We start from the raw sequence: 27,088 nt of genomic DNA on the forward strand, positions 1-27,088 counted from the left end.
AGTGTGTCTTAGTGTCGAGCCGAAGCCCCACCCATAAGCGTGATCATTTCCGGGGTCATTTCGAATCCCGGCATGGCGGAAGGAAGGTGAACATGGTGAACCACTAGCGGCGAGCGATCGACCACGGCCGGGAGAGAGAGAGAAAAACTCGCACCAACGCTTCGCCGAGACCCCGTAGTTAGTGCCGATGGGTCGGGAAGATGGCTAGGACCAGGATGAATAGAATGAGGATAAAACTGCGGGCGCTCTTCGCCGCGCTGATGCTGTTTTCCGTGCTGTGCTCGGTGATGTACTACATCTATGCGGCGCCCGGTGCAGGTGAGTGCTCGGCACATTCCTCATTTCCATTTCCACACTTCTTTATACACCTTGCAGGCTCCCCGTGGTCAAGGTCGTCCCACGACGACGGGACGTCCACTTCACAACGGTACGGGATCAAACTGCGTGTGTTTGGGCTGGGTTTAATAGGATTACCCTTTTCGATTTGCCTAGTTACTGTAATTCAAAATACGGGACGGCGCGCGGTGTGGGTTGGAAGGAGGGCGTGTTTTAGCGCCGAGGTTCTTCCGTTGTCCCCAGTTTCACCTCCACGCTGCCGCCAAAAAAATCCCGCCCGCGCCCCGGAGTGTTTATACTCCAGACGGACTCTTGGCCAGCGTCACACGTGTTCCAGTGGACGTGTTTGAGAAAGGCGGGAGTGCCAACATTCACCGTGTCTACCAACGGTTGAAGCCATTGTCCCCTGCCCTTACCAACATCCTGATTTATTACATGTGAAGATGACATCACGGCGCAAGTGTACACATGTAGGGAGTCTGTCTAACGCCCCCCAACTGGCCCAAGGGCCACGAAAACATCCCAAAGGACTCTCTTACACAGCTGGGGGCACGGAACTTATTAATGTGTTTAGAAAGCTGTTGTATTTTGAATCGTAATTGAATCTCTCTACTGGGTAACGTAATTCACACCCCTGCATTTTGTGGGCGGTGTTCCCATGTCCTTGAGGTAGTTTGTTTTGTTGTTGAGAAAATAACCACTTCTTAATTAGGATTTTTACATGAAAAAGAACCATGACAAACATGTTAGTGAATTGTCTTCAACCCAATGTGTCCTTCTTCATGACCAGACCAATACAGATAAAGATATGAGGAGATGAATAAATAAATAAACAGGTTGGCCAAACAGGTATCACATTTCTGATTTGCTCTTTTATGTTTACAGCAAGGGAGGGGGGAGCAAGCATCTGCCTACAATATGAAAAATGATTTAATAATGATTTTTTTTTTCCACAGGAGCGCAGCAGTTTTTTTTTAAACACAACACCATCATACTTTCAGTTGGAGCAGATTCCACCAAAGGTGGAACATCTAGATTGACCATGCCATGCCAGGTCACAGGTGACCACAGTCTTCACCTGTGACCTGTCAGACCCTTATTTCATCCTCAGTCTACAAGACCTTTGAACGTATCCTCCATTCCAAGACTACTACCCTGTATTGCCCTCATCGGCTCATGGCCTCTTCCTTTTTCTAGAATTTAGAAAGCAAACATACATCAGGGCTTTTCCCAGGAATTTAGAGCATAGCAATGCTGTACGAGGGTTCATAACACCCTATGCAAATTTTAATGAACTTAAGTATTAGAGAAGAAACAAACTAAATTTGGAAAGCAGAATAGCGGCTCTTAGTTATCAGTATTGTGGTATGGCATGTGTTTCTGCAGTTTGGGGAGAACCCTGCATAGCTTAGATCATATCAATCTTGCATTTATCAGCAATGACAATCTTAACTAACTGTTGACAAAATGAAGCTTTTGTCTAACAAACTGTCTATTGCCCATTGCTTTTGTGTTAGGGGGTGTGACAAACCCAGATAACCATCTGCAGCATGAGCACCAATCCACTTACCATCAAGCTGTGTGTAACTGTACTTGTGAAGTAAGCTACCAAAGATGATGATTATTGCAGCTGTAGGCCATTCCCTGCCAGAAGACTTCATACTACACAAGTGTTTCTGCAGTGTTGTATTAACCTCTGGTCTGGAGTGTGTCACCCCTGGACCCAAAGGCAGGATGACATGCTTCCCACCAGAAAGAATTGTTGGCATTCTAAACATTGAGAAAATCCTTTGGTAATTTGTGCAAAATCACATTCATAGGAAAGTCAGACATTGTTTTGTACTTAGTTTACATTTTTGTAATTCCGAGTTTAATCTTTGTTGCTTGTCTTCGCTTGCTGATCATAGTCGGTGTTTTTGTTGCCGTTGTCTTGGAAAATATATCTATTTTGGCTCTGTAAGTGTTGTGAGAAGATTGTAATGAGCATTACAAAAGCCAAGTTAATCATTGAAAGATCTTCCTAAGAACAGTTACGCACCCAACAAAAGGTTGTTTACAATGCTGTAGAACTACATTGTAATATTTTTATGTGATTCAGGACATTGAATCCAGCTGAATCTGGAAGTTTGAATTATGATGGGACCAAATAGTAACTCAAGATATGTATGAATGCTGGTCAGGATTTCTACTTATGCCAGAATTCCAATCTTCCAGCATTTATAGTATTTCTCCCCTAGGGAAAATGTTGAAGGTTGCAAAGTAGCATAATGACATATGCCATCAGAGATGAACAGCTACGAAAAAGTTTGTACGAATCATAGTTTTATTTGTTTACTTTCATTGGGAGTGGGGTACACCCATGAAAAGGAAGTACATGTTCACTGTAACTAATAGTGCTACACCATGTGGTTGCCATGTTCACACAGCGTTTTTGTTTACCAATGGTCCTCTCTTCTCAACCATAAACAGTTCAAGTATGTAGCCTTGCCAAGAGAGAGTCCCTTCTTTCATAGCTCAGGCACAGTCACGCAGAAGTCCCCTTGACACCCCAGCATTGTGTTTACCTGAAATACCTCCATGTAAAACATGATAACTATTTAATGGGCTGTAATACAGCAACGGATCCGTGTATTATTAAGATGTTTAAAGCATTACTGTACGATTAGCTGATTTCTATAACGACTAAAGAGAAAAGATGTAGGATTACAATAGTACAACCCAGTTTCTCAACAGATGTTGATAACATAGTGATAAGATAATTTCCAACCAGATGTCCACCCCCAACATCTGCTTGGAGATTGGTGATAAAATCCTGCTACAAAAATAACAGACATAGCAGATCTTTTCCCAGAATGTCCTTGAGCTGGTTTAGATGCTTGTAATAGCACTAAAGGTCCACAGGAAGAGACTAGGCTACGGTCAGGGCCGTATGACGCTTTGTCATACATGTGTAGTTTGACCATGTCAGGATGTAACGTACAGTGGGATGTATGGAATCTTTTCACGCATGCCTTTTTTTCATCACAAAATATGGTTGTTTTTGGACAAACAGTTGCAAGGGAAACGTTGATAGATTTTGCAAACACACACACTCACTCACACACACTCACTTTATAGTTCATCAATTGTTCCCTGTCTAGCAAGGGTTAGAACTTAGACGTGCTCGCACATAGATGATGATTTTTGGCTTGAAAGCAGACTACCAGGTGCCTCTGTCCTGCAGGTTGACACTGTGTAGGTTGAGGAGGTTCAAGTCTTCCCTAAAAATGGTGAAAAATGCATCATGCGCAAATTCTATGCTGTTGTTTTTGTCGAAACACATAAAATTGACGAAAAAATGTATACCCAGACCAGGGTTATCTCCAGCTTTAGATTTTTTCCATCCCAAAATTTAAAGCTGGAGACAGCCCTTAGTACCATTCAATGTGTGGAAGCCCACGTTGATTTTCCTTGTTAAGCTCACAAAAATAGATTTTCTTCAATTTCGTGTCACAATGTTCAGATTTTTTTGACAGATGGGGTGAATTTTTTTTTCTGTCCCAGCAAGCAAATTTTCCGTTCCAGTGACAGCTCTGTCCTAGACCCTTCAGAAACCCACCTAACCCTTCTGCTACTTTGTCCTGGCCTCTACCGGGCCCCGCGGATTGCTGGGAAAATAGTACAAATTGGCCAAATAGAGTGAATTGTATGCAATCCTAGAACGGAGCCTGCAAGTGAAACCCTGGCAAATATTCTCCCTATAGCCGGCATAGTTAGTCTGGTAGAGACTAACTTTGTCCTTCCTGCGTCCTTACCTGTAACCGCCCCTGCGGTGTTATCAGTTCTGTAGCCAGATTTATGGTTATACCCCTGGACATCCTGACCCGATAGTTGCCCGGTAAGTAGATCTAATCCAAGCCGACTGAAATTGAGGCCTTCCTTAATCAATATTTGTTGGGACTGTTGTGTGATATAAACTGGGGCAATGGAAACAGCCGCTGTTGTCAAGTTTTATTTGCCAAATGACCGAGAATTGTCTGATTGAAAGATTGGTTGCTAGAAGCTTAAGGACTGTCCTCGTTCCAAGGCTCGGGCCAAGGAAACAGGTCATCAATACTGTAATTTACTTTATCTTCACAGTAGCAAAATTTCACGGTGTAAGGAAAATGGACATTTTCACTGAACTTTAACTTCACGGTGGCAGCACATGATTTACAGAACGGATGTGTGAAGGAATCATAGATGATAACAGGTTTTTTCACGATGATGATAAGTTCACGGTACAGAGGCGACCGTGAAAACAGTGAACATAAAGTTACAGTGAAAGAAACAAGAATTACAGCACTTCAAGCAGATGTTTGGGGGAATGATAGTTTCTCAGACCAGTCAGGTTTTTCTGACAGTCCTTCAGTTCTGACAGGGTAGTTGCTGTCAAAGAAGCCGGGCCAGGTAGAAAACAATTTTTTATTTAACCCAAGATCTGCAAGGACATTGCTAATCAAGGTTGATAAAAATATCTAACCAGCAAATTCTGATGTTGACGAAAATAGGGTCAAAGCATACAAAATTATTATCTCCTTTTGATCTTTACAAGATGAGTATGTAAGGTAGCAATCCATCTGATGACTGAACACAGATATAATCCCCAGTCTATACAGATCCAGCTCAGTGTCAGTGTTTTACGCATGTGTTTGCGTAAACATTTTGTATCTCTTCCTTATAATGTACATTTTCAACTGTTCACCTTTTGAAGGGAGGGTTTTGCAGGAAAAGTTGCCATAAAACGTGTACAGCAATGCATACTGGTGACCATGGTGCATCATCGTGGCACCATCAATAAAGGACTGATCAGTATTCAATGTCCGACCTCTTTGGTTGGTTCTAATAATGAGAAAATCTGTTATGCCCCCCTCCCTTCTCCAAAAATGTGTATGGGAAATCGTGCACCTGTCATCCAACTGTCTTTATCAAACATACCGTTATTATCTTACTTTCTAACTTAGCTTATCAATCTGTACTGTAAGCTACACTTTGATAATTTTTGTATTGCCAGTTTTGGTTACGTTTTTAAAATGGAAGCGTTACCCTGTACTGTGAAGGGCATTCTAAACAGTCTACAAACGCATGAAATAAAACTCACTTGTATTGTAACCTGCCCTCTTTCTGCCTCTATCAAACATACCAACGATATCTTAGCTGATCAATCTGGACTGTAGGCAGATCTTTATTCATTTTTGTTGCCATATTTTGTAAGATTTTTACTATGGACGCTTGTCCTTACTGTCAAGGACGTTGTAAACAGTCTACAAACTCACGCAATAAAACCTCCCTGTCCCCGGACAAGAGAGATGCCTGATCCCAGAGGAAATTAATTGTTTCAGGTCCACAGGACATTGATGTTCCCAATTTAAAACCTGGGAAAATGAATGCGTAAAATGTCAAATGCCAGATTTGAATGATGGTAATTTGATTTGTTGCCCTAAGATGTATTATTCAGGTCAGAGCAGTAATGTAGCGGAGGCATGAATAGATTAACCCGTGCAGAGGCTACGTTTTCAATTTGGTCGCCTGCAGAATGTTCTAGATGGTGGGGGGAGGGGGGAAGTAAAGAAGGTCTACCCTAGATACCGTGGATACTACCAGTGTTTAGTCAAGTGTTTCATATCAATATTAGGCCATACAAATTCTATTTGTTGCTTCTCGGATTTTATGAAATAATGCTGAATTGAAATATTACCATGAAAACAGAGTCTGAGTGATGTGCCTTGGTGCAAACAGTTTGGGGAAATGATATTATTCATGTAGTATGATGCAAGTTTCCTTCCAGCTTTCTGTTTTTATCTTGACCGCTAGCTACATTGTATTTCAAAATGTATTTAGCCTGGTATTCAAACCTATAATTTAGCCCGTGAGTCTCTTTCGACCTCAGCTATGAGTCAAACCTGCAGAGTATGATGACAGATTCGGATACCAGGCTAAATCAATATACATATATTTAGTTCCTGTGTTATCAGATATGAAAAAACAATAACATCCTATCCCTGCCCGCGTATGTACAATAATGAATTGGTACGGTAACTCACTAACTGTGTCATTGTTTGAAAATCATTCAAAAGGAATGATTTATTATTCTGAAATGAATATTGGAAGGTTGCTATTGGTAATGCACATGTATACAGCACTATAGTCTGCAGATGAAATGTTTCTGGACACGTCCACATGAAATACAACACAAGTAGATCTGGGCTACTGACCGTTCGGTAATGTATTTTACCATCTAAAATTTCATTGCCAAGTTTAGCACGGTCCTGATTTAGACACGTACACGTACGTGCTGGCAAGGTTAGAGTTGCTCGTTTATATCCATGGCTGTTATTGACAGGCCTTTGGAGGACGAGTCGTGATTTGCATGTCTGTGACGCCAAGTTTGTCTCCAGTGCGGGGAGCCGAAAATAGATGGCACGTAGTCCAGATCTGGGCTCCAAATGTTTTATTTCACGATCTGTTTTCTGCAAGAATTTGATTGCATGACAATCAAACACAGTATATAGTGTATGGCAACAGCTATTAAAGTTTAAACATTGCATACAAAATAGAAGTATAGAATTACAATAAAACTTAGCATCCTAATTACTAAAACAATAAGGGCTAGCATACGTCTTTGATATACAAAATATAGTGTTACAATCAAGTGGGGCTAATCAAGAGTTTCTGCATTTTTTCTAATAACAAAACAGTCTTTATATGATTCATGATACGGAGCCTAGTGATATATATACTGTTTTTGCTTGCTGTTAATGGGCAAGATGTTTATATAATTCTTTTTGCAATCTCTTAAATTTGCTCAGCAAATTGCAGGTGACAGGTGTTATTTTGAGCCTAAGTGGTAGTGTTTCAATGACCCAAATAACCAGTTGCCAAAGGATAAATGTGAGTTTGCTAAAAATATACGATGTCAGTTACAGTGCACTGAACTCGTCCCTTCTCTTTTGCTGGGATGTAGACAGACTGTCATCAGAGTGTTGTGTTTCTGGCAAGTGTCTGCCTTTCAGAAACATGCAAGACGTATACGGTCAGTATAAAACGGGAGGTACGAACAAAAATGTAAGGGAACTGAAAATATCCCCGGCCTATGATCCGTGAATGTGTTTGGTTATGCATGTCACACACAACTAAGGGGGTCGTAAGAGAAGGCAAAGCGGTCGAACTTCAGACTGAAGACAAAGCATGATCCTTTTTCAACTAGTGCAATATCAATGCAGATTCGCTACATGTCACCGCTACTCTTCTCGATAAGTGTGTTGGGTTCTTTTACATGCAGAGGTCTCCAAGCAGACCAAGGGGTAGAACTAGAAGATTGCCACATTTTCTGATCAGCCAGGTTTTCCGACTGTTCTTCACTCTTTGTTCAACCTTCATTGCCGTGAAGGATTGTCAAAAATCCCAGCTAGTCAGAAAATGTTACGATCCTTCACCTCATAATCTGCTTGGAGATAATTAGAATGCCATATCAGGTTAAGGCCACACCAATTTAATTTCTTGGTTAACAGATTTTTTTTAATTTTAGAAACAAAAAAGTCATGAAAACAGAAGGCTGTATATGACGAAGTGTAGGTCAAGAAGACTGACATACATGTATGGGAGAGCCTATTCTCAACTGTTAGTCTACAGATGTATTGAATCTCGCAATTCAGCCCTTTTGGGCTGCAAAGAGAATTCACTCAATAAACCAGTCATATATTGTTTTCCAGCGCCAGCCTCATGAAAAAGTAGGTCAAGAAGACTGACAGGTGGGAGAAGAGCCTCTTGTCAGCTGATGTGAAGGGTTCTGTTCAATGCTGCAAAATGTGCATGTAGGCTGTATATAGAGAATAGAAATTAGAATCTCGTTGAGTTTTTTAACTAACCTGTTATTCGTTCCCATTTTTGATTTTTATTATCAACCTTCTTTCTGCTGAAGTAGCCTTTTAGCAGCAAATATGTATTGGTTACAATTGAATTGCCCCAAACATGTTTGTGTGGGAATTTTATGACAGGATCTGAAATTGTCTCATAGGGTTTCCTTCCCATTTTTTTTTATTAGCCTTCTCCCTTCTGAAGTATTCCTATGGCAGCAAGTATGTATTGGTTACAGGGTTAGGCAGCAGAAAGGAGGTTAATATTGGTTCTACTAATTGCCCCAAACATGTTTGTTTGGGAATTTTATGACAGGAGACTGTCATACTCAAAAGGGTTTGGGGGCAAGATCCAAGCAGACATTGAAAAACAAAATTGTAATGCTTTTTTAGCTCCTCGTTTTTGTTCCTAAGAGCCTTCTTAACATCTGGAACTCTGAAGCATGTTTGTGACAAAAAGGTTTCAATTTTGACTTCCAACATCTGTTTTCAGATTAGCTTTTGGGTTTCAGTTTCACATGTTGCTGTTTTATGGGCATCAAGTGTTATACTATTATACCCCAAATTGTACTTCATGCCTTAAACACAACCACACACCAGTTTCAGTGTTTGTGAAGGAGTCAAGTGTTTACTTTGAGCTGTGCAAATATTTTTGTCTCCCTTTACTTTGTTCCTTATACTTTAGTTGTTTAACCTGTCCCATTTTGTTGTTCATGTTGAACTTACTATAATGCTTTTACTGTTGTTAACTTTATGCTAACATTACCAATTTCTTGTTTTTTGTTCCCGTTGGTGAAATACATGTTGTATGTTGCAATACTGTACATGTTGGAATGTTTCGGAAAATTTCTGCGATAATCATAACCAATCTTAACAATTTTACATGCACAAGGTAACAGTCATTCAAGCAACTGGATAAAGCTTTGAAACAAAAACAGCGGATGCTGTCTGAAACGTCTGACAGTTTCCAAAATTTATCCAGTTACTGTTGCTTGAGTAAGTATTGCCTTGAACTACGTAACTTTGCGTATCTTATTACCTGGATGTCTAACCTTCAGCAACTTAGTTTTATTCAGAAACTCACTGCCAGTATTGTTGTCTATCAACAAATTTTTTTAATCCAGTTGACTCAAAGTAAACCTGATACAGTTGCGGACCTGTTGTCTTCCTCGACATGTTGATTCGGTTACCAGTGCCAATGGAGAAACATGACCTCGTTAGTACTGTTCTTTGTTGCTCAACCGATGGTATTTACCTGGCGATGTTTCGGTAGTCCTGGCGGTACCTTGCTCAGGACAAAGCAACTGTTTGAAGTGCTTCTACCGGTACTTCCCTCTGCTAGGTACCAGAAGGACAACAAAAACATTGGCTGGTAAATCAGTTTGGGTGTGCGACAAAGAACTGTGTTATCCAAATACACAGTCAAAACTGCCTAAGAAGACCACTCAGGAGAAAAAATAAAACCTGGTCCATGTGGACAGGTGGTCACTAGTCTATAGACAGGTCAATGGGAAAAATTATCTAAGGGACCAACAAAAAGTGGTCACATATATTATAAACCAGGTGGTCCTTTTGTGTAGGTGGTTACTCTCCAAGCAGAGGTTGGTGGGGGAGATCGTCACCGTCTTATCATATGCCCCGGTTTTTTGTCCGCTCGCCCCACCAAGAGCGGACAAAAAAAGGGGGCATATGATAAAATATGGTGAGGATCTCCCCCACCAACCTCTGTTTGGAGAGTATAGATGGTCACTTGTACAGGTTTGACTGTTTACCAACCTATTGAAACCAAGTTTCAAAGAAGAAACCTGACGTGTTTTTTCTTCTGTTTGTCTGCAGCTAACACCCTGTGGTTCACGTACCTGGCCTTCAACAAGGACATTGCAGAGAAGATTGTGAGCTGGAAGGATGCCTTAGTGAGTGAGAGTATAGTCATACCCCCCGAGCAGTGGGCTCTCATGCAGAAGAACAACATTTCCTATGGTACGTTTTTATTGTTTGATGCGTCTATTACAATGTGGCGTCTTTATCTTTATTCGAAATTGCAATAATGTGGCGTCGTGTTTGTGTGACGGTTAGGGCGTTTGGCCTAAACCCATAGGTCCTGAGTTCGAATCCCATGACATGCCACCAATGTTGCGTCCTTGGGAAAGGCACTTTCCTGACTCCACCCAGGCCTTCCTACGGGGGTACGGATTGTAGAATTCAGCAAAGAAAAGGAATACTTTGCCAGTAGAGTCATTATCAAATAAAACCACCTGTCTAGATCTCTCGCCAAATATGGAGCTGTAGACCTTCCAAATATGGAGTTGTAGACCTACCAAATATGGAGCTGTATACATACCTGTCATTGTGTTGTGAGAAAAAGACATGTGTTTAAAGTTCATGGACATACAAATATATCACACCTACACAACAATGTTGTCAGATGCCCAAAGTCCATGACGTTGTTTTGGGTGCCAGTTAGAGACATAATAGACCCCGTGGGTGGACTGTTTACACTGCCAATGTGCTGTAAGCACTGCTAAGGTAGTCTGCAAATACATGTGTCTCAAATACTTTTTGTGCCTCAAACACGTCCTGATCTGTCTCCTACACAAGAAGGTGTCTTACAAAATGTATGTTATTGACACTTTGACATATGAGACAGCGGCGTTACACTGTTATTTTTCTGCAAGGCCCACATTATTATAAGTAGACTATGTCGTGATCACAGATAATTGCCAGCCTCAGACTGAGAAATGATTTTTTGGTCTGGTGATTTTTTTTTTTGTTTCTTCCCCCCTTCCCACCTGTGCCCATGTTACAAAAGATAGTTGGCGCTTGAAATATCATTTTTCTGCTCTCCCGCACTGGTGCAAGTAACACTGAAAATCACCTACACTGCAAAAACTTAACCTGTTTAGGAAGTATGAAAACTATTTAGAAACCTTGTACTTCATTTGCATTTCTTAGTCAATAACAGCCAAAACGGTAAGAAAATATCTACAATGTATACCTTAAACACAGTACATTGACTTATGCAGATTAGGTTCAGAGTACAGATAGACATCCAAAATACCTGAACAACTCCACTTTTACCTGCATTAACTCCCATATTCAAGTGGTATTCCAAAATGCTGTCAGAAATTGAATACACTCTCAACAGGTAGACATAACACCACTAGGGTCTGCTGGAGAGAGGCTGTGCAACCCTGCATGAAATGAGAACTTTTCAGATTAAGGTTGAAGTACAGATCCATATGCTGCCTACAGATGACAAGACACTATTGGGTATATTAAGTCTTATTCCTGCTCTCCCCGTCTTTCATCTCACCTATAGTTTATGTAATATCGTGAGACAGACATAGCGAGTTGCTGGGGGCCCGCTGTCACCCAGCAGGATGGCGGTCAGGGAGTGGCGCCACTGCCCACTGAGAAGCGCCAGCCACCTGTGCCACCTGTACCAAGATGAAACCCTTAGCCCCGCGCTTGAGCCCTCAACCTACTAAGGTTTGGCACGAAGAAGAAGAAGAAAGCCCAAACCCATACCACCTTTGCCTCATGTCAAAAGCTATCTGCCACCAAAAAAATCAAGGCCATAGCCTGTCCAGCACAAAAGATACAAAAACAAGAAGTTATGCTGCAGTACCAAGGTCACACACCGCATGGCCCAAAATTGACCTTGACCTTAGTCTTGCCAACAACTACCCATGTACCAAATATCATCACAATCCATCCAGAGGTTCTTGGGTTATTGCTGACCACAAATATTCAGAAACAGGTACAGACACACAGACACACACATGCACACACACAGACATACACAGACATGCACACACAGACACACACACAGGCACGCGCACACACACAGACACGCACACAGACACACACACACACACACACACATACATACCCAGAACAGGTCCTCCATTTTTCATGGAGGTTATAACTTGTGGGCTTCTAGAACACCCTATGTAATGAAAAGTACACAGATTACTATCAGCTTGAAGCAGCTCACTTAATCATCAAATGATAAGAAAGTCTTGGGTATTTCCAGTTTCTCTTGCCTTCCCATCTTGGTCTAGTCTGGCTAACGCAAAAGTCTCTCTCTTTGTTCAGCACAGTAACAGTCCCTTCTGCAGAGTCTGTGGACATAAACCTGTAACTCGGGTAACCAATTTCAAAGAAACGCTGAAAAGAAGTTCTAGAGTCATTGGCACAAAACAAAAAGAAACAGAACAGTTTCATTTGGTACGACAATACAACATCCCAGAGCAACTGTATCAAGCTTGAATTCTGGAATGTTGACATATTAACTGATATAAGCAAGTAAGGAATACTGTAAATGCATTTAAGTTTGTGTGGTTTTTATTTGGCGCTAAAAGGAAAATGAAGTGTTCGCGGTGGTTTTAAGTTTGTGGCGGTTTTAATTTTGCGGCGGTTTTAAGTTCGCGGCAGTGCTATAGTCACATACTTCTACAGTATTGGACAAAAATAACATAAAGCCACCGCGTACATTTCAGCATTTACAGTATTTGGAGGGTCCAATTCCCCCAGCTTACACAGGGATTTGCCATAATGCTGGCGCCTAGAAGACCTTTCGCAGGGCGGCTAGGGCACGATTTTATCAGACCTACCCTCAATCCATCTCCCATAGTTCAAGTAATATCATGAGACAGGTATAACAGCCTTTTGGCCTGTGGTACACTCTGTGTAATGAAAACACACAGATGGCTATCTGCCTTGAGCAGCCACACACACACCACAGGTGATAAGGGCAGGAAGTGGTTATCTGTGGTGAGAACAGATTTGAGCCTCCACAGCACAGCCAAGACATGTCATCTACCTGACCCAACCCTGGTACGAATTACTGCTGCACTCCATTCAAATCAGTCACCAGACTTTGTAGTCCTCTGCAGTATTGTTACCAGTCTGGCCAAAGTTGATATCTTATCTCCAAGCAGATGTCAAGGTAGAAAAACAGGCAAATTTATTTTTACCCTAGGGTGTGCTTTCAGATAAGGTTTCCAAGGTTGACAGTGAATTTTGTTTGGAGGTCCTGCTTGAGAGGAGACATGATATTTTAGGTTGTGGTCATACATTGTCTAACTTTTTCCCCTCAATTTCCACCAAGAATAGTAAGATGTCCCTCATTTTGAAGCAAGGTTGAACTGTAGTTCCCAACACAAATATTGGACGTGCACAAACTTTTGTCGGAAATTGCAGTTTGACCTTGCTTCAGAATGATTTCTACCAGCACAGATAAATCCCTCTCAATGCCACATTTTGCAATTTGCAACAAAGTGTTTTTATTCATTTCTCAGCTGATTTATCTCATTTCTATTTTCAATTTTGGAGAAATCATCGTAAATCAGCGTAAGGTTAACTGTGTTTGGGTCCATCATACATGTAGCTATGTGTTTTCCTATGCAAAATGTGCATGTAGGCTGTAGAGAGAACAGAAATTGGAATCTCGTTGGGTTTTTTTGCTAAAGTGTTGTTCGTTCCCATTTTTTTTAAAATTTTATCATCAACTTTCTTTCTGCTGAAGCAGCCTTTTAGCAGCAAATATGTATTGGTTACAACTGCCCCAAACATGTTTGTTTGGGAATTTTATGACAGGATCTGAAATTGTCTCATAGGGTTTCCTTCCCATTTTTGTTGTTGTTAGCCTTCTCCCTTCTAAAGTATTCCTATGGCAGCAAGTAATTGGTTACAGGATCAGGCAACAGAAAGTTTTGTGTCCATCATAAATGTAGCTATGTGTTTTCCTATGCAGAAAGTCTGTTATGGTCATTATACACCATTCAATACTCCATCTCCGTGCTTTAGAATGCACATGGACCTCTTATATCAGACTTATAATCATTTTCTAGTCAAGGGTCATTGCACCAAACTCTGTCAAAAGCCTCAAGGTAGTACAAATAATAGTATAGAAAGGTAAAAGAGAATTTATTGTACTGTAAATCATATTAGAGCTCCTACACAGAAACTTGATAGCTGTTTATACAGTCCTATGGTTACCTGTACTGATGCGTGTTGCTAGCTTTGTCTGCAAAATTTACCTCCTCAATACCTTAAAGGGAAGCTCTAGCAAAGTATTCAGTGTTGAGTGACCTTCTGTGACCTTTCTCGCTCACAGAATACCTGCTGGAAGAGTACAAGAGAAACCTGTCCAGGTGGAATGAAGTGAGCACCACATTCGCACCCCCCAACCTGGTCCTGAATGCGAATGAGCTCTGTCCGGAGAGATTACCATCAATGAGTGAGTATTCTTTGCTTTCTTTATTGATTTTCAGCAGTTCATTGATATCCTGAAAATCTATCAGAAAATGACTTGCAAATAATTTGCTGTCCCTGTTGCTACTAAGTAATGTATGAATTCCAGAGTGATGATTATATTCGCCGAGAAGATTATATTTTTGGTTACTCCAGCTGTTGGGTGGGTCTGTATGTATGTCAAGAGCATAACTTGAGAAACCTTTGATGAATCTTCATGATTTTTGGTAGGTGTGTAGTGGTTGTGCAAAGGAAGATCAAGTTCAAAAATCGTTAACTTTGCGTTTTCCAACAGTACTGCAGCGGACTTGAATGTTTTTGTGTTTGTATGGAGGCAAAAAAAGTCAAGGAAACGTTGATGGATCTTCATGATTTTTGGTAGGTGAGAAGCGGTTGTGGAAACGGAGGTCAAGTTCGAAAATGGTTTACCTGGCGCTTTCCTACCGTTGTGCAGCAAGCTGTGTTTCTGCGTTTGTTTTTTATTAATTTCAATTCACTAGTTTCTCAACGTGATTATCATGCCTCCATGTTTCAGACAGGAGAAACCCTTTCTTCATGTTCATGCCCTTTAGCAATGTGAAGAATCCTTATCAAATTTGTAACTGCAAACACATTCAACATCCATCAGTCTATTAGATTTCACATTTTATGCACGGATTGGCCGGCAGAATTAGCGTCTATTTTAAGAAACCAATAAGATATTTTCTAGCCGCAGATCCATGCCACTATAGAAGCATAGAAGGGCAATTGCTGCATAATAAATGATGGTGCAGGTATGAATTGTCAAATGCAGAATGGCATGAAGGCCAGCGACCCTCTTTCTATTTGACTTTGTAAGCTGTTGCCCTGATGTCATTGTCCAAAATTGGGTTTGAATAATACCAAGCTTTCACTTCAAAATCAATTCAATGTCTCTGTAGTTGGCTGAATTATATGTCAGGGCTTGAAATACCACCTGCGTATGTACATTGTGCGGTTGTGCTGGTAAAGTTAGAGCTGTGGATGTATTTCTGATGTCCACCTGCACCTAACCTGCACTGGTCCATGTACTGAGTCTAATATTATGCAAGTCAGTGCGGTAACATTGGAGCAATACAGTTTTTTTTCTGATATCTACCTGCACTGATACAAACTTGCAGAGTTCACAGTTGCATTCTAGATCCTTTAGTTTACACAACAAACTTAACATTCCAAAGATGCTGCCAGGAACAAACAAAAATAGTTTTTTTAATGAAACTTAAGGGTGGTGCAGGTAAGATTTGTCTGGTGTAGGTAATATTGAGATTCACCTACACCGTGCATGAATGCAGACAAAGTATTTTGAGCACTGAATATCTGTCAAGGATTCAGGTTATCTGCATAACTGGTGATTTTGTGTGTGTTGTTTTACAGCGGGAGAAATAGAGGTGGACATGACTGGTAAACTTGACCTAATGTTGTGTGTGTTATTGTGTTCCAGCAAGAGATATCAAAATGAACTTAACCTAATGTTATGTATTTTGTGTTCCAGCGGGAGAAATCGAGGTGAACATGACTGAAGTAAACTTGACCACAGTCATGAAGGAAATTCTCCAGGAGGGTCCCATCAAACCCGGGGGGCACTGGACACCCACAGACTGTAAAGCCAAATACAAGGTGGGCTGATACGGTTTTTGTATGTTCTGTATCTGTATCTTCTCACCTTCTCACCCTGACACCTTTAGGCCAATGGCCTGTAAGTTGTAAACCTCGTGGTGAACTCTCTCCATACTGCTCTATCCTCAGTCATTTTCTTCACTACTTGGAAGTTTGGTTCTTCTCTTCTAGTAATCTCAACGATTTGGTCTAGCCACCTCTTTCTTGGTCTGCCTGCTGGCCTTCTCTTTTTAGGTGTCCAGTTGAAGATTCTTTTTACATCTTTGGCATTCTGTGCAGGTGTCCAAACCACCTCAGTTGATTTCTTTCAACTAATGCCAGTATGGGCTCAACGGACAGTGTCTGGTTCTGTATCTGTATAGCTGGGATAACTGCACACTGAACAACCTGTCACAATTAACCTACTTCACATCTAACTGCAAGCGCTGTTTACAGCTGTCTAATGAGGGTACTCCTTAGCACTTATGGGAAAGTATGGAAGTTGAACATGCACCACTTATCGATTCTACTGGACTAGCTTAGTTTAATAACACGTTTGTCTACTCTATATGTCTACAGCTTGTATTGTTGTATTTATGTCCTTGTATGTTCCATGTGTTAAGTTAGACGACCTGTACCTAGCCCCTCGGGGTATGAATGCACAATAAAGGCCTTTCATTCATTGATTCATTGATAGATGAATTTGAGTATCTGCATCCAAGGATTTATGAAACTGATCATAAACATTTTGAACTGCAGCCTAAGGAAATATGTAAGGTCACAGCCTTGGTTTTGCAATTTGGTATCTTACATGTATGTAACTGCGTCTCTTCATTAAGTGATCTTTTCTCCATACCAGGTTGCAATCTTAGTACCGTACCGGAACAGAGAGGAGCACATCCCCATTCTGTATCGTCACCTCATTCCAATGCTGCGACGCCAGAAACTAGAGTTCGGCTTCTACTTCATAGAGCAAGTAAGGAGAGAAGTTCTACCTTATTGTCTTACAGACAATGTAGTTCAACAACACACTGTCTACCAAGTCCCTTTATTGTTTCTTGTGAGGACTACAGGTCCAATGTGTTACAGTATGCTATAGTTTTAAAATGATAGTCACTTGTTTTACAAAAAAGCTGGAAAGTAGGATGTCAACAGTCAAAATTTCTTATAAAAGCATTGCATCTAGGGGTGGATACCGGTTTGGCTTAACAAGGTCCAAGTCCAAGTTTAGGTCCAGAGATTAAGACTGGACCTGATCCTGTCCAGTTGATGTTTTGTTTTATTAGACCAATATTAAGCATGCTGAGAATTAATACTGACATGCACAACTATAAAAGTTTCTTGGTGAGAAGACTTTCAAGATAAACCAGTGTTTGATATTTGAATGTTACACTTATTTCAAATGGCTTATTTGTCAGAGGGGAGACTCAAAACACTTTTCATCAAACAAAATAGAAACATATACATACTTTGTTCAGGGTTTTTTTTGGACTCAGGTTTTACTTTTAGGCTTTCAGGTTTTTTGGACTCGGGTTTTGGATGTTATAAAGGTCCGAATCAGGTCCAGCGAACCGGTATCCACCCCTAATTGCATCCTTCTGTTATTGTACAGTTACAGTCCAACAAGTCTATAGTGACCATGTAAAGGACTTGAAGAAAATGGGCACACTGCACACTGATGAGCATTTCATCCTTGTGATATTGTACAACTAACTTCATTGTATCACCTTTCATAAAAGAACAAACTTGTGTTTCATCATGTTTCTGTAGTTTTTATCCAGGGGTACTGGAAAAGCAGTCACCGGGTTAGACAACAATCTGAACTTTATTGTATCACCTTGTATAAAATAGCTAACTAGCTAACTTTGTACCTGCTCCTGTCCCCAGGCTGGGACCAACCCCTTCAACAGAGCGATGCTTTTCAATGTCGGCTTTAAGGAGGCCATGAAGCGCTACCCCTGGGACTGCTTCGTCTTCCAGGACGTCGACCACATTCCTGAGAACAACAGAAACTACTACGGCTGCGGACAGATGCCCAGACACTTCGCAGTCAAGCTGGACAAGTACATGTACAGGTATGAAAATGGTTGAGCAGTGTTTCATTGTCGAGATTAACGTTTCCTGCACTCCTTACTTGTATAGATGAACCTACTGTAACAGTTAGAACTAGTAGAAAGGCCTTGTAAGTCATTGGCCATTGAGTGATGGGAGAAAAGGCATGAGAATGTTATGTCCCCAAGAAATTATCCTAGCAGTCAGCTGCAGGCTATATATACAAGTAGCCTACTCCCATGACAGGTAGAATGGACTTGATACCGATTTAAGATATTGAGTTGCACTAAATTGTTTTTGATAAATTTGGATTTTGTACTTGTTATAACCAGGTCTATTATTATTTGATCCGACCAGACTACCTTATGACGAGTTCTTCGGAGGAGTGAGCGGACTGACAACGGAGCAGTTCAAGAAAATTAACGGCTTTCCCAATGCATTCTGGGGCTGGGGAGGAGAGGACGATGACCTCTGGGCAAGGTAAGAAGCTTACAAGTTTGTTTGTTTTCATTTCCGTATACAATAGAACAACATAGCATGAGAAACACACCAAAGGAAAAAATATGCCATGTACCCAAATAATTCATAAAAATAAATAAATAAAGTCAAAAGCAACTGAATACAGACCAAATACATGTACAGTCAAACCTGTCTATAGTGGTCACTCAAGGGACTGAGTAAATTTGGCCACTATGGCCAGGTGACCACTATATAGAGGATATGGTCGACTCGAGCAATGAGTGACACAAGACATAAGTTTATACTAAGGTACTGAGTATTTTTTCACATACACACTGCACAGGTGCTTATAACATCTACAGTTCAATTTTTGTTTCCTTATTTTTGTTATACAGTATATCATAATTTTAATTGAAGAAATATTGCAATGACCATGCCCTACACAAACACATAAACTGCAAATGTTCTTCAATTTAGTTGACATGGATGTCCAGTTTACCAGTTCCCACGGCAAAATTTGTCAGCTGCCCCGCACTCTTCGCTACTATCTAGCGAACTCAAAAAAGACGGACTTGTGCTCCAGGTTCTGAAGACTTCTGAAGAGACCGCCATTTTTCTTGGAAGTTTGATGCCTCTGTCGCCGACAACGAACGAAAGTTAGCCATGTAAAACAACTTATTTTGCAACTGAATGCCACCCATTTAGTAAACAACGTTTTGAAAGAAAGGCTTGTTCCTTTGTTTCCACTTATTGTTCGTTTTCGGCCGGTTTTCAAACAAAACATTGTGGCGAGTTCCCTTTGTTTTCAGCTTGGGTTCGGCTTCTACCATTATCCCTAGTATGTGGTTATCATTGGAAAAGTGGATCCGTCCATGCTTATTTCTTTCATAAATTTAGTACAACTTGTATCTTACATCATAATATATCTGTATCGATGCATTTTTAATAATGAAATTACTCTCAGGGATGCGGTATTACAAAATAGATTTACCGTATTTAACCTACATATCAGTGGTATCGTCTGAACTCTTGTGACCTTTGCTGCGACGCCATCTTGGAAAAATGCGCAGATCTCGAAAATTCTTTATTTACCCGCAGAAAACGGAAATTTCGCCCGGAAAATTACATTTTCAAGAACCTAACACATCAGATACATGAATGAGTCTTCTGTCAAAAAGCTGCGGCCGTAATTTCGCCCAGTCCGACAGCTCAGAAATGACGACGTGCTGCGGAACCGAGACGAGTGTTTACAGCCACGTAAAAAATCAGAAGACACCATTTCTGGAAATACTTCGCGTCAAACTACGAAATTCTTTAATGTTTTCTTTATTAAAACACATTAAGGTTCTTGTTGAGCCCACGTTTTGGTGGCGCAGCGCGGAAATAAAAAGATTGTGAACCAGGTGTGGGCTGCCACGGCTCGGAGTTACGGCCGCTGATGTAAACAAAAGTACGCCGGCCACGCTGTGACCGCGGCCTGACCACGCGCAGTGACCGCTATCGGCAGTGTTGCCGTTGCGGCTGGACCGAAAATTGGCTGACCGCGACCACATTGGACAGGTGACCGCTATAGACTAATTCTTAATGCTTATGTCAATGGGAAAAATCCAAGGGACCGACAAAAAGTGACCACTATGGCCAGGTGACCACTATGTCCAGGTGACCGCTAACACAGGTTTGACTGTACATGAAGACTGGTAAACAGAAAAAAGACTAGTCATCTGACAAGTAAATGATAAACATCAATCTAAATGTCTTACGTTTCAGGAAATATTAGAGAATGGAAGATTAAGTAAAGGGCTGTCAAAAAAAGCTGCATTTGATTTTGAACGCTAATTCCCCACATTTGATGACTTTGTCCCCAGAGTTGCGAATGCTGGATACGAGGTGTCCAGACCCCCGGGGGACGTCGGGAAGTACAAGTCCATCCCGCATCACCACAGAGGGGAGGCCCAGTTCCTGGGGAGGTGAGTTATGGGGTCTGAATAAGGCTTAGTAGCTTAGGCACAGTTGCTTACCTGGGTTAATTATCTCGAGCCAAGTGAAAGTGTAAGATGCCCAGTGGTGTAACACAGAAGCTTCTGCATCTGTACTGAATAGCTGGTATAACTGTCCTTTCGCATAACACACCAGATTCTGTATTGTATAGCTGGTATAACTGTCCTTTGCATAACACACCAGATTCTATATATGTATTGTATAGCAGGTACACCTCACCTATCCCTTGACCTCTTTTTGGGTCGTTGGGGCACCATGACTAGTTGCTCCACCATCCTCCTCCACCTCACTCTGTCCTGCGCCGCTCTCATTGCTTCAGCTAGGCTTAGTCCTGTCTATTCTGGATTGTGTTGCTGCATGGTATAACCACCCTACGGCGTAACAGCTGGTTGTACTAACCTTTGCACATCAAACTGTAACCCTTGTTTAAAGCTATCTAGCGAGGATGACTTTCTGTCCTTGGTACCGGTGGTAACAAGTCGATGACAATCTTGTATTTTTTCCTCTCCTCAGGTGGGGTCTCCTGAAGCAGTCGAAGACGCGGAACTTCTTAGACGGGCTGAATAACATCGTGTACGACCCCCTCATCACGGTGCACCCCTTATACGTCAACATCACGGTGGACCTGCAGACCTTGGACGTGGACTACCCTGAGGAGAGCTAGCACAGGGGGGAGGGGGGGCGCTACTCTCTAAACTGCTCTGTCGTCCCGCGGTCCTCTGTGCTTAAGGCCCCATTCCGCGAGACGGCAATTGCGCTGCGACCTAGATTGGATCTGTGTAGCCCTTGATTTCATAATTTGAACATCATGCAAAATGTTTAAGTGTGACTGAAAAGACAAGAAAACACACAAGTGTAAATATAATCGTTTTTCTTGTATGAAATTCGATGAGTGCTCTGTGGAATTGATCGGTCGCAGCAAGGTCGCCGCCTTAGTGGACTGGGGTGTAACCCACAGGCCTGGTACGCAAGAAGGGTGCATGACGAAAATTTGCTCAGACATTTTTTGATGCCCTTAATACCTCACAGCAGAGGTGCAGCAACGTGTAAAGTAAGAGTGGTTGTATGTATGTATGTGCAAACGATGAAACTGTGAAACGTTGTCGTGTAAGTTATCTCTCTGATTGTAATTGTAGCCAAATGTTAGAAAGTAAACCACGGCCTTTTGGGGATTTGCACAGAGGATCCTGGGGTTTCAAAGTCAGTTGATGTAAAACTTTATAGAAGCAGGCTGCTATGAGTTAAACTGCAGTAAGTTAAAATCTGTCAGTCACCAAGAAATGCCTGAAAATGTCAAGCCAGGCTTGAACCACTCATGGGCAGTCTTTAGGGGTGCCTAAGTATTCAGATGGATTTTACGAAATTTGTACAAGTTCTACGGAATACATATGAATTTTACGGAATTCATATGATCCACTACAAAGAAACACACGAATTTTAAAGAATTCATATGATCCACTACAAAAAAATACACAGATTTTACAGAATTCATATGATCCACTACAAAGAAACACAGGAATTTTAAAGAATTCATATGATCCACTACAAAAAAATACACAGATTTTACAGAATTCATATGATCCACTACAAAGAAACACAGGAATTTTAAAGAATTCATATGATCCACTACAAAAAAATACACAAATTTTATGGAATTCATATGATCCACTACAAAGAAATATACAAATTTTACAAAATTCATATGATCCACTACAAAAGAATACCGGTATACCAATTTTATGGAATTCATACAAGTTTTACAGAACACATATGATCCTTACTAATGGTAAAACTCAGATGAATTCCATATAATTTGTATGTATCTTGGCAGTGGATCGTATGAATTCCGCAAAATTTATGTGTTTCTTTGTAGTGGATTGTATGAATTGCATAACATTCGTATGGATTACGTAAAAAATTTGTGTGAATACTTTAGTCACCCCTGGTCTTACGGCCGTGTCCAGGCTACCCTTGAAAGGTGGCCCCAGCTTGAAACTTCTCCCATTGTTAGTCTTGCCATACTGTGTATCTTAGACGTTTGTCGGTTTGATCACTTTGATGTCTCACAGTATTTCGAAGTGTAGGCAGCCAAGAAAGTTTTATGGTTGATGTTAGGCCACACCAATTTAATTTCTTGGTTAAGGTATTTTTTTTAATTTTAGCACAAGGACATCATGAAAACAGAAGGCTGTGGTGGAAACTTGCACCTGACCCTGTTCACTCCCAGAAACTGTGTGCACCAAAGTACAGACTTTCCTCTGAGATTCTGTTTTCATGTTGATTTTCCAATCTAGCATTTTTTTTTAAATTCCGTTAACCAAGAAATTAAATTTGTGTGGCCTTAGCCTCACTTTTTAACTCGACAAAAACAATATATATTGAACACTGTACTGCTGCAGTTGTCCACACATACATGTAGTTTAATTTGCAACTGCATTTTATGAGAAGATGCGGTCGTCCATCTGTGAATCTGTTGCTTCAAGCTTCTCATGGGCAGGTCGAGAGTGAGTCTGATAGTCAGGTACATTTGTAGATGCCAAACTCAATGGTCGTTGAAAGCTGAGGCATGCTGGGCGTCTGATACGGTCGTTCTCGTTAGCAACATGAGGATGGATAAGAAGCAATTATGTAAGTCTCCAAGCAGATCTAACTCGTGTTCTACGCATGTTTTTGAGGCTTTTCATACGTCTTTGTAAGAGAGAGAAAAAACTTAGACCAATGGAAAAACGTATCAAGCTTAGCAACTCAAAAACAAAAGCCAGGCACTGTTTGGTGGTTATAAATCATAGGCCAGAAATGTACATTTGCACACAAGTACTTCTTGTTTTTTTACTTAAAGTGTTCCGTAATGTTTCTATGTTGTTTGATGATGTGCGGCTAGGGACATTTCTTTACTGATGCATTGTCGAAAGTCGAATCAAAGAGTGCTAAAAACATATCTTCTCAGGCAGCTGTGACATGATCAGTTAGTTAACGCCGCTTTTCTTCGGATATGTTCTCGTGGGATCAGAGCTATGTAAATATTCTTTATTCAGATGTGATGGTATACCTTGTTTACTATATCAGTTATTAAGTTAAATGAGAAATTTCTTGAAGAGTACTTGAATGTATTTTTTATCCAAGATATACATGTATGTCCTAGTCCAGGACGGCTCTAAATTGTCAAACTTTGAGAAAATTTGCCCCATCACATTGGATACATATTTTTACGAACTAGACTTTCATCTTCAATGAAAAAAGCATTCTAGTCGATTGGGGAAAAATGTGCCCTGATAGAAAGTTAGGACCATCCCAATACAGTTGTTGTGCAAAGAGAAATACAGTCCAGTCCCTGGTATTCTCGTGTGTAAATTTGACAGCATCAGAGTTTGACATTTTAGCATCCAATAGGCATATCACAAATCTTAACGGGCAGACATACTGTATATCTTTTATCACATTATGTATTTTATGTATCTGCCAAAAATCTGTCCTGAAAGAAATTTGTAAGTTGTTAAGTTGTTCAGCGAACCAGCCTACTTAATTGTGTTACACTTGTGTTTAACATTGCTCGGCTTTGATTTACTTAAGAAAGCATCTTGGCTAAGGCTTCAAGCAGATATGGGAACTGCAGTTGTACGGAGAGTGATGTGTGGGGTAGAAATGCACTGTATCATCTAGGGTCTGTCTTGAAGTGGTTTTAGCATCTGTGCAGCCTCAAAGGCTAGTAGTATTACCTGGTGCTTTTTGTGTGTGCGTGTGCAGACTTTGATTCCCTGGCCAGTCTTCATGCATAGCTTGCCTGTTGTTTCAGATGTACTTATTGCTAGATTATCTTGTTGTCTCTGTTGTCTGATTGGCCTCTATCTTAACTTAAACATACGCATCATGTTGCCAATCATTGATCGTAAGTTAAAATGAATATGTTTAAGAGCTGTACTTTGTAGCTAGAGCCAAAGATATTTCTCTTTGCCAATCAGAAGATTTTAATGGCTACAATGCTTTTTCAAATTTGTACTTTGACAAAACAGCCTGCAAGCTGCAAATAGGTAGAAGCTGTGGTGACTTAATTTGTACTGTTGCTAAATGCTAATGCACTATAATCATGACATGCTCTCTGCACATTGCCAATCCTCACATGCTTAGAATTGCCCTCGTGCATTTGCAATGAACTCGCTTATTAACTGTAACACGATATTGCCATCCAATCATGTGATTAACGACCAATTAACATGTGAAGACTTAATTAATTAGGGACTTAATCATTATCCAGAAAACGAGCCGTTGCTTTGGTAAGCCATCTTAGATCTTGAAGTAGAAAGTTCCTAGACGGTACTGAGACTAAATTATAACACTTGCCTAGCTGCTCAGTGCATGGGATACTTACTGTACATCGATGTATGGTAATAAGAAATCATATCGTTTTGTAGACTTACTAGATCTATTACTTTGGAATGACACACTGTACCACTACACCTAATGTAGCCGTGTGATGATTACTGTCGCAAGACAGATGATCTGTTATACATGTCGTCTACCAGACGCCATTGGCTTGCTGAAAAAATTAGTAGTAGACATCGGTCAAATAGGCTTTAGTTCTGTGGCGTCGTGCTGGCCTAACGGTTAGGGTGTTTGGCCCAGAACCCAGAGGTGCCGGGTTCAAATCTCCTGACATGCCACCGATGTGCTCTTGGGAAAGGCACTTGACACTTTCCGGTCTTCGGTTGGGGAGGTAAAAGCTGAAGTGGAAGGAGAGGGTTGAGCTCCACCTTCCAATACCATGCCCTAGACACAGTGGATTAACAACCCACTGCCCCTACAGCCTCATAAAGGCTATGGGACTACCTTTACCTGCACCTACCTTTTTATGTTTTAGTCCATAGCCAGTTAACTACGTCCTTAGCCTATTTGGCCAACTTCTACTATTTCTTCCAGCAACCCATAAAATCTGGTAGACACTACATACTTATTAGGATCTGTAATTACCTTTATTGTCTTCAAAGCAGTTTGTTGATGCATATGGTGAATACATGTAACTATGTACTATGGCAATGAGGTGGTTGTGACATGTCCAGCTGTGTGCATGTTACAATGTATACATACAATGCAGCCCCGCTCACCTGTTATGCTATAGTTTAGAGCAGCTGAACTGTGTAGATAGGCCAACATTTTGGTGACGTCTCGGCCAAAGAAGTCTTGTTGCCATCTGTGCATGATTTATTTTGACTGTAAGAGTTGTTTTGATACAACAGGTGGCTACATGTAAATGCTATATACAGGATGGCAGTGCAAGGTGGTCAACCTGAGGTTAGGCTATAATAATAATAGTGCTTTTAATGTTAGTAAGTGATGTGAATGATGTGTTGGCTTTGCTTAGCAAGAAGCACCATATATGCAGAGGAAGGGGCGAAATTTGTAGGTTCTATGACTTTTTTGAAATTGGAAATAGGGCATGTAAACTAACATCTGTGCCCAGCTAGCCGGCTGAAGTACAGTTCGTGTAAAATGATCGAATCTTGAAATATTTTGTGTATTCTAAGGACATGGGACCCAGTCTTAATAACGTCAAACTCAACTACTGACAATACACAATTTGTGTGTGTGATGAGAGTCAAAAGGGAGAAGCCAAACACACACAAATGCATAGCCTCTGATGCAGACCCAACCAACCATATACAGTTTTCTGACCAAGTTCTGATTTAGCTCACCTGCAATCTGATGTCAGTAAGCAATTAGAACCCGGTGGCTATCAGAAAACGTCTTTTTTTCAAACATTAATAGATTCATCAGGTTGGTAAGTCACTGAATAAAAAGACAACCAAGTGTTTTATTCAACCTCCGTTTCAGTGACCGTCTGTCACCTTCTTCATCCGGGCAATTCTAACCAGTTCACTTCTGTTAGTAGCGACACCTATAGCTGCAGTGCAAAGTGAACCAGTCAGAATTGCCCTGAGCCGAGGGAGGTGACAGATGGTCATCGAAATGTAAGTTGTATAAATCACTAGGTTGTGTACAAACAAAGAGTCTTTTTATTCTGATTGAAGAAGAATTGACCAAAAAACGTCTGATGGGGTCTGCAACAGAGGCTACACAATACCTTTACTGCAATAGCAATGCCATGGAGAGATTGCCTGTCTGTCCTGGACCAATGACAGAAAGACTGACATATCTGGCGTCCCGTGTCCGTGATGCTGCCCCAATGATTCTGCCCATAGGAGGCTGTCTGTGTCTGTGCTCGTACCGTGGCTGTCACGCAGCGTACTTAGCTGTCCTGGTGTACATGCTTTTTTAATCGCTAATAATAAAGGTAGACATATCAAAAGATACGAGACTCAGTGTTTCTATATTATGTAATACATGTGCTGTTTCCCAGGCAGATAGTAGCCTCCACCAACCTAAGGGGTTATGAGTACAGCAAAAATAGGGTGATTGAAAGGCAAAGACAGATCTAGAGAGAGCCAGCACTAAGGCCACACCAATTTAATTTCTTGGTTAATGGATTTTTGTTTAAATCTTAG

At 41.0% G+C, this 27,088-nt stretch overlaps 1 protein-coding gene across 3 annotated transcripts; it reads left to right on the plus strand.

The window, feature by feature from the left end:
• The first annotated feature begins 24 nt into the window (after positions 1-24).
• Positions 25-26,894, plus strand: LOC136438557 (beta-1,4-galactosyltransferase 5-like). Of its 3 annotated transcripts, none has more exons than XM_066433392.1 (9): positions 25-318; positions 10,047-10,190; positions 14,332-14,454; positions 15,979-16,103; positions 16,942-17,058; positions 17,970-18,157; positions 18,492-18,614; positions 20,459-20,560; positions 21,105-26,894. In XM_066433392.1, exons 1-9 carry the CDS (start codon positions 201-203, stop codon positions 21,253-21,255), a joined length of 1,191 nt encoding a protein of 396 aa, XP_066289489.1. In that variant the 5' UTR covers positions 25-200; the 3' UTR covers positions 21,256-26,894. The 3 variants fall into 3 exon arrangements, with proteins under 3 accessions (XP_066289489.1, XP_066289490.1, XP_066289491.1); XM_066433393.1 differs by lacking the exon at positions 25-318 and adding an exon at positions 9,091-9,206; XM_066433394.1 differs by lacking the exon at positions 25-318 and adding an exon at positions 9,505-9,582.
• The last annotated feature ends 194 nt before the right edge of the window (positions 26,895-27,088 follow it).

The sequence above is a fragment of the Branchiostoma lanceolatum genome, chromosome 7, assembly GCF_035083965.1.
Source record: "Branchiostoma lanceolatum isolate klBraLanc5 chromosome 7, klBraLanc5.hap2, whole genome shotgun sequence".
In the NCBI taxonomy this organism is placed as follows: Eukaryota; Metazoa; Chordata; class Leptocardii; order Amphioxiformes; family Branchiostomatidae; genus Branchiostoma; species Branchiostoma lanceolatum.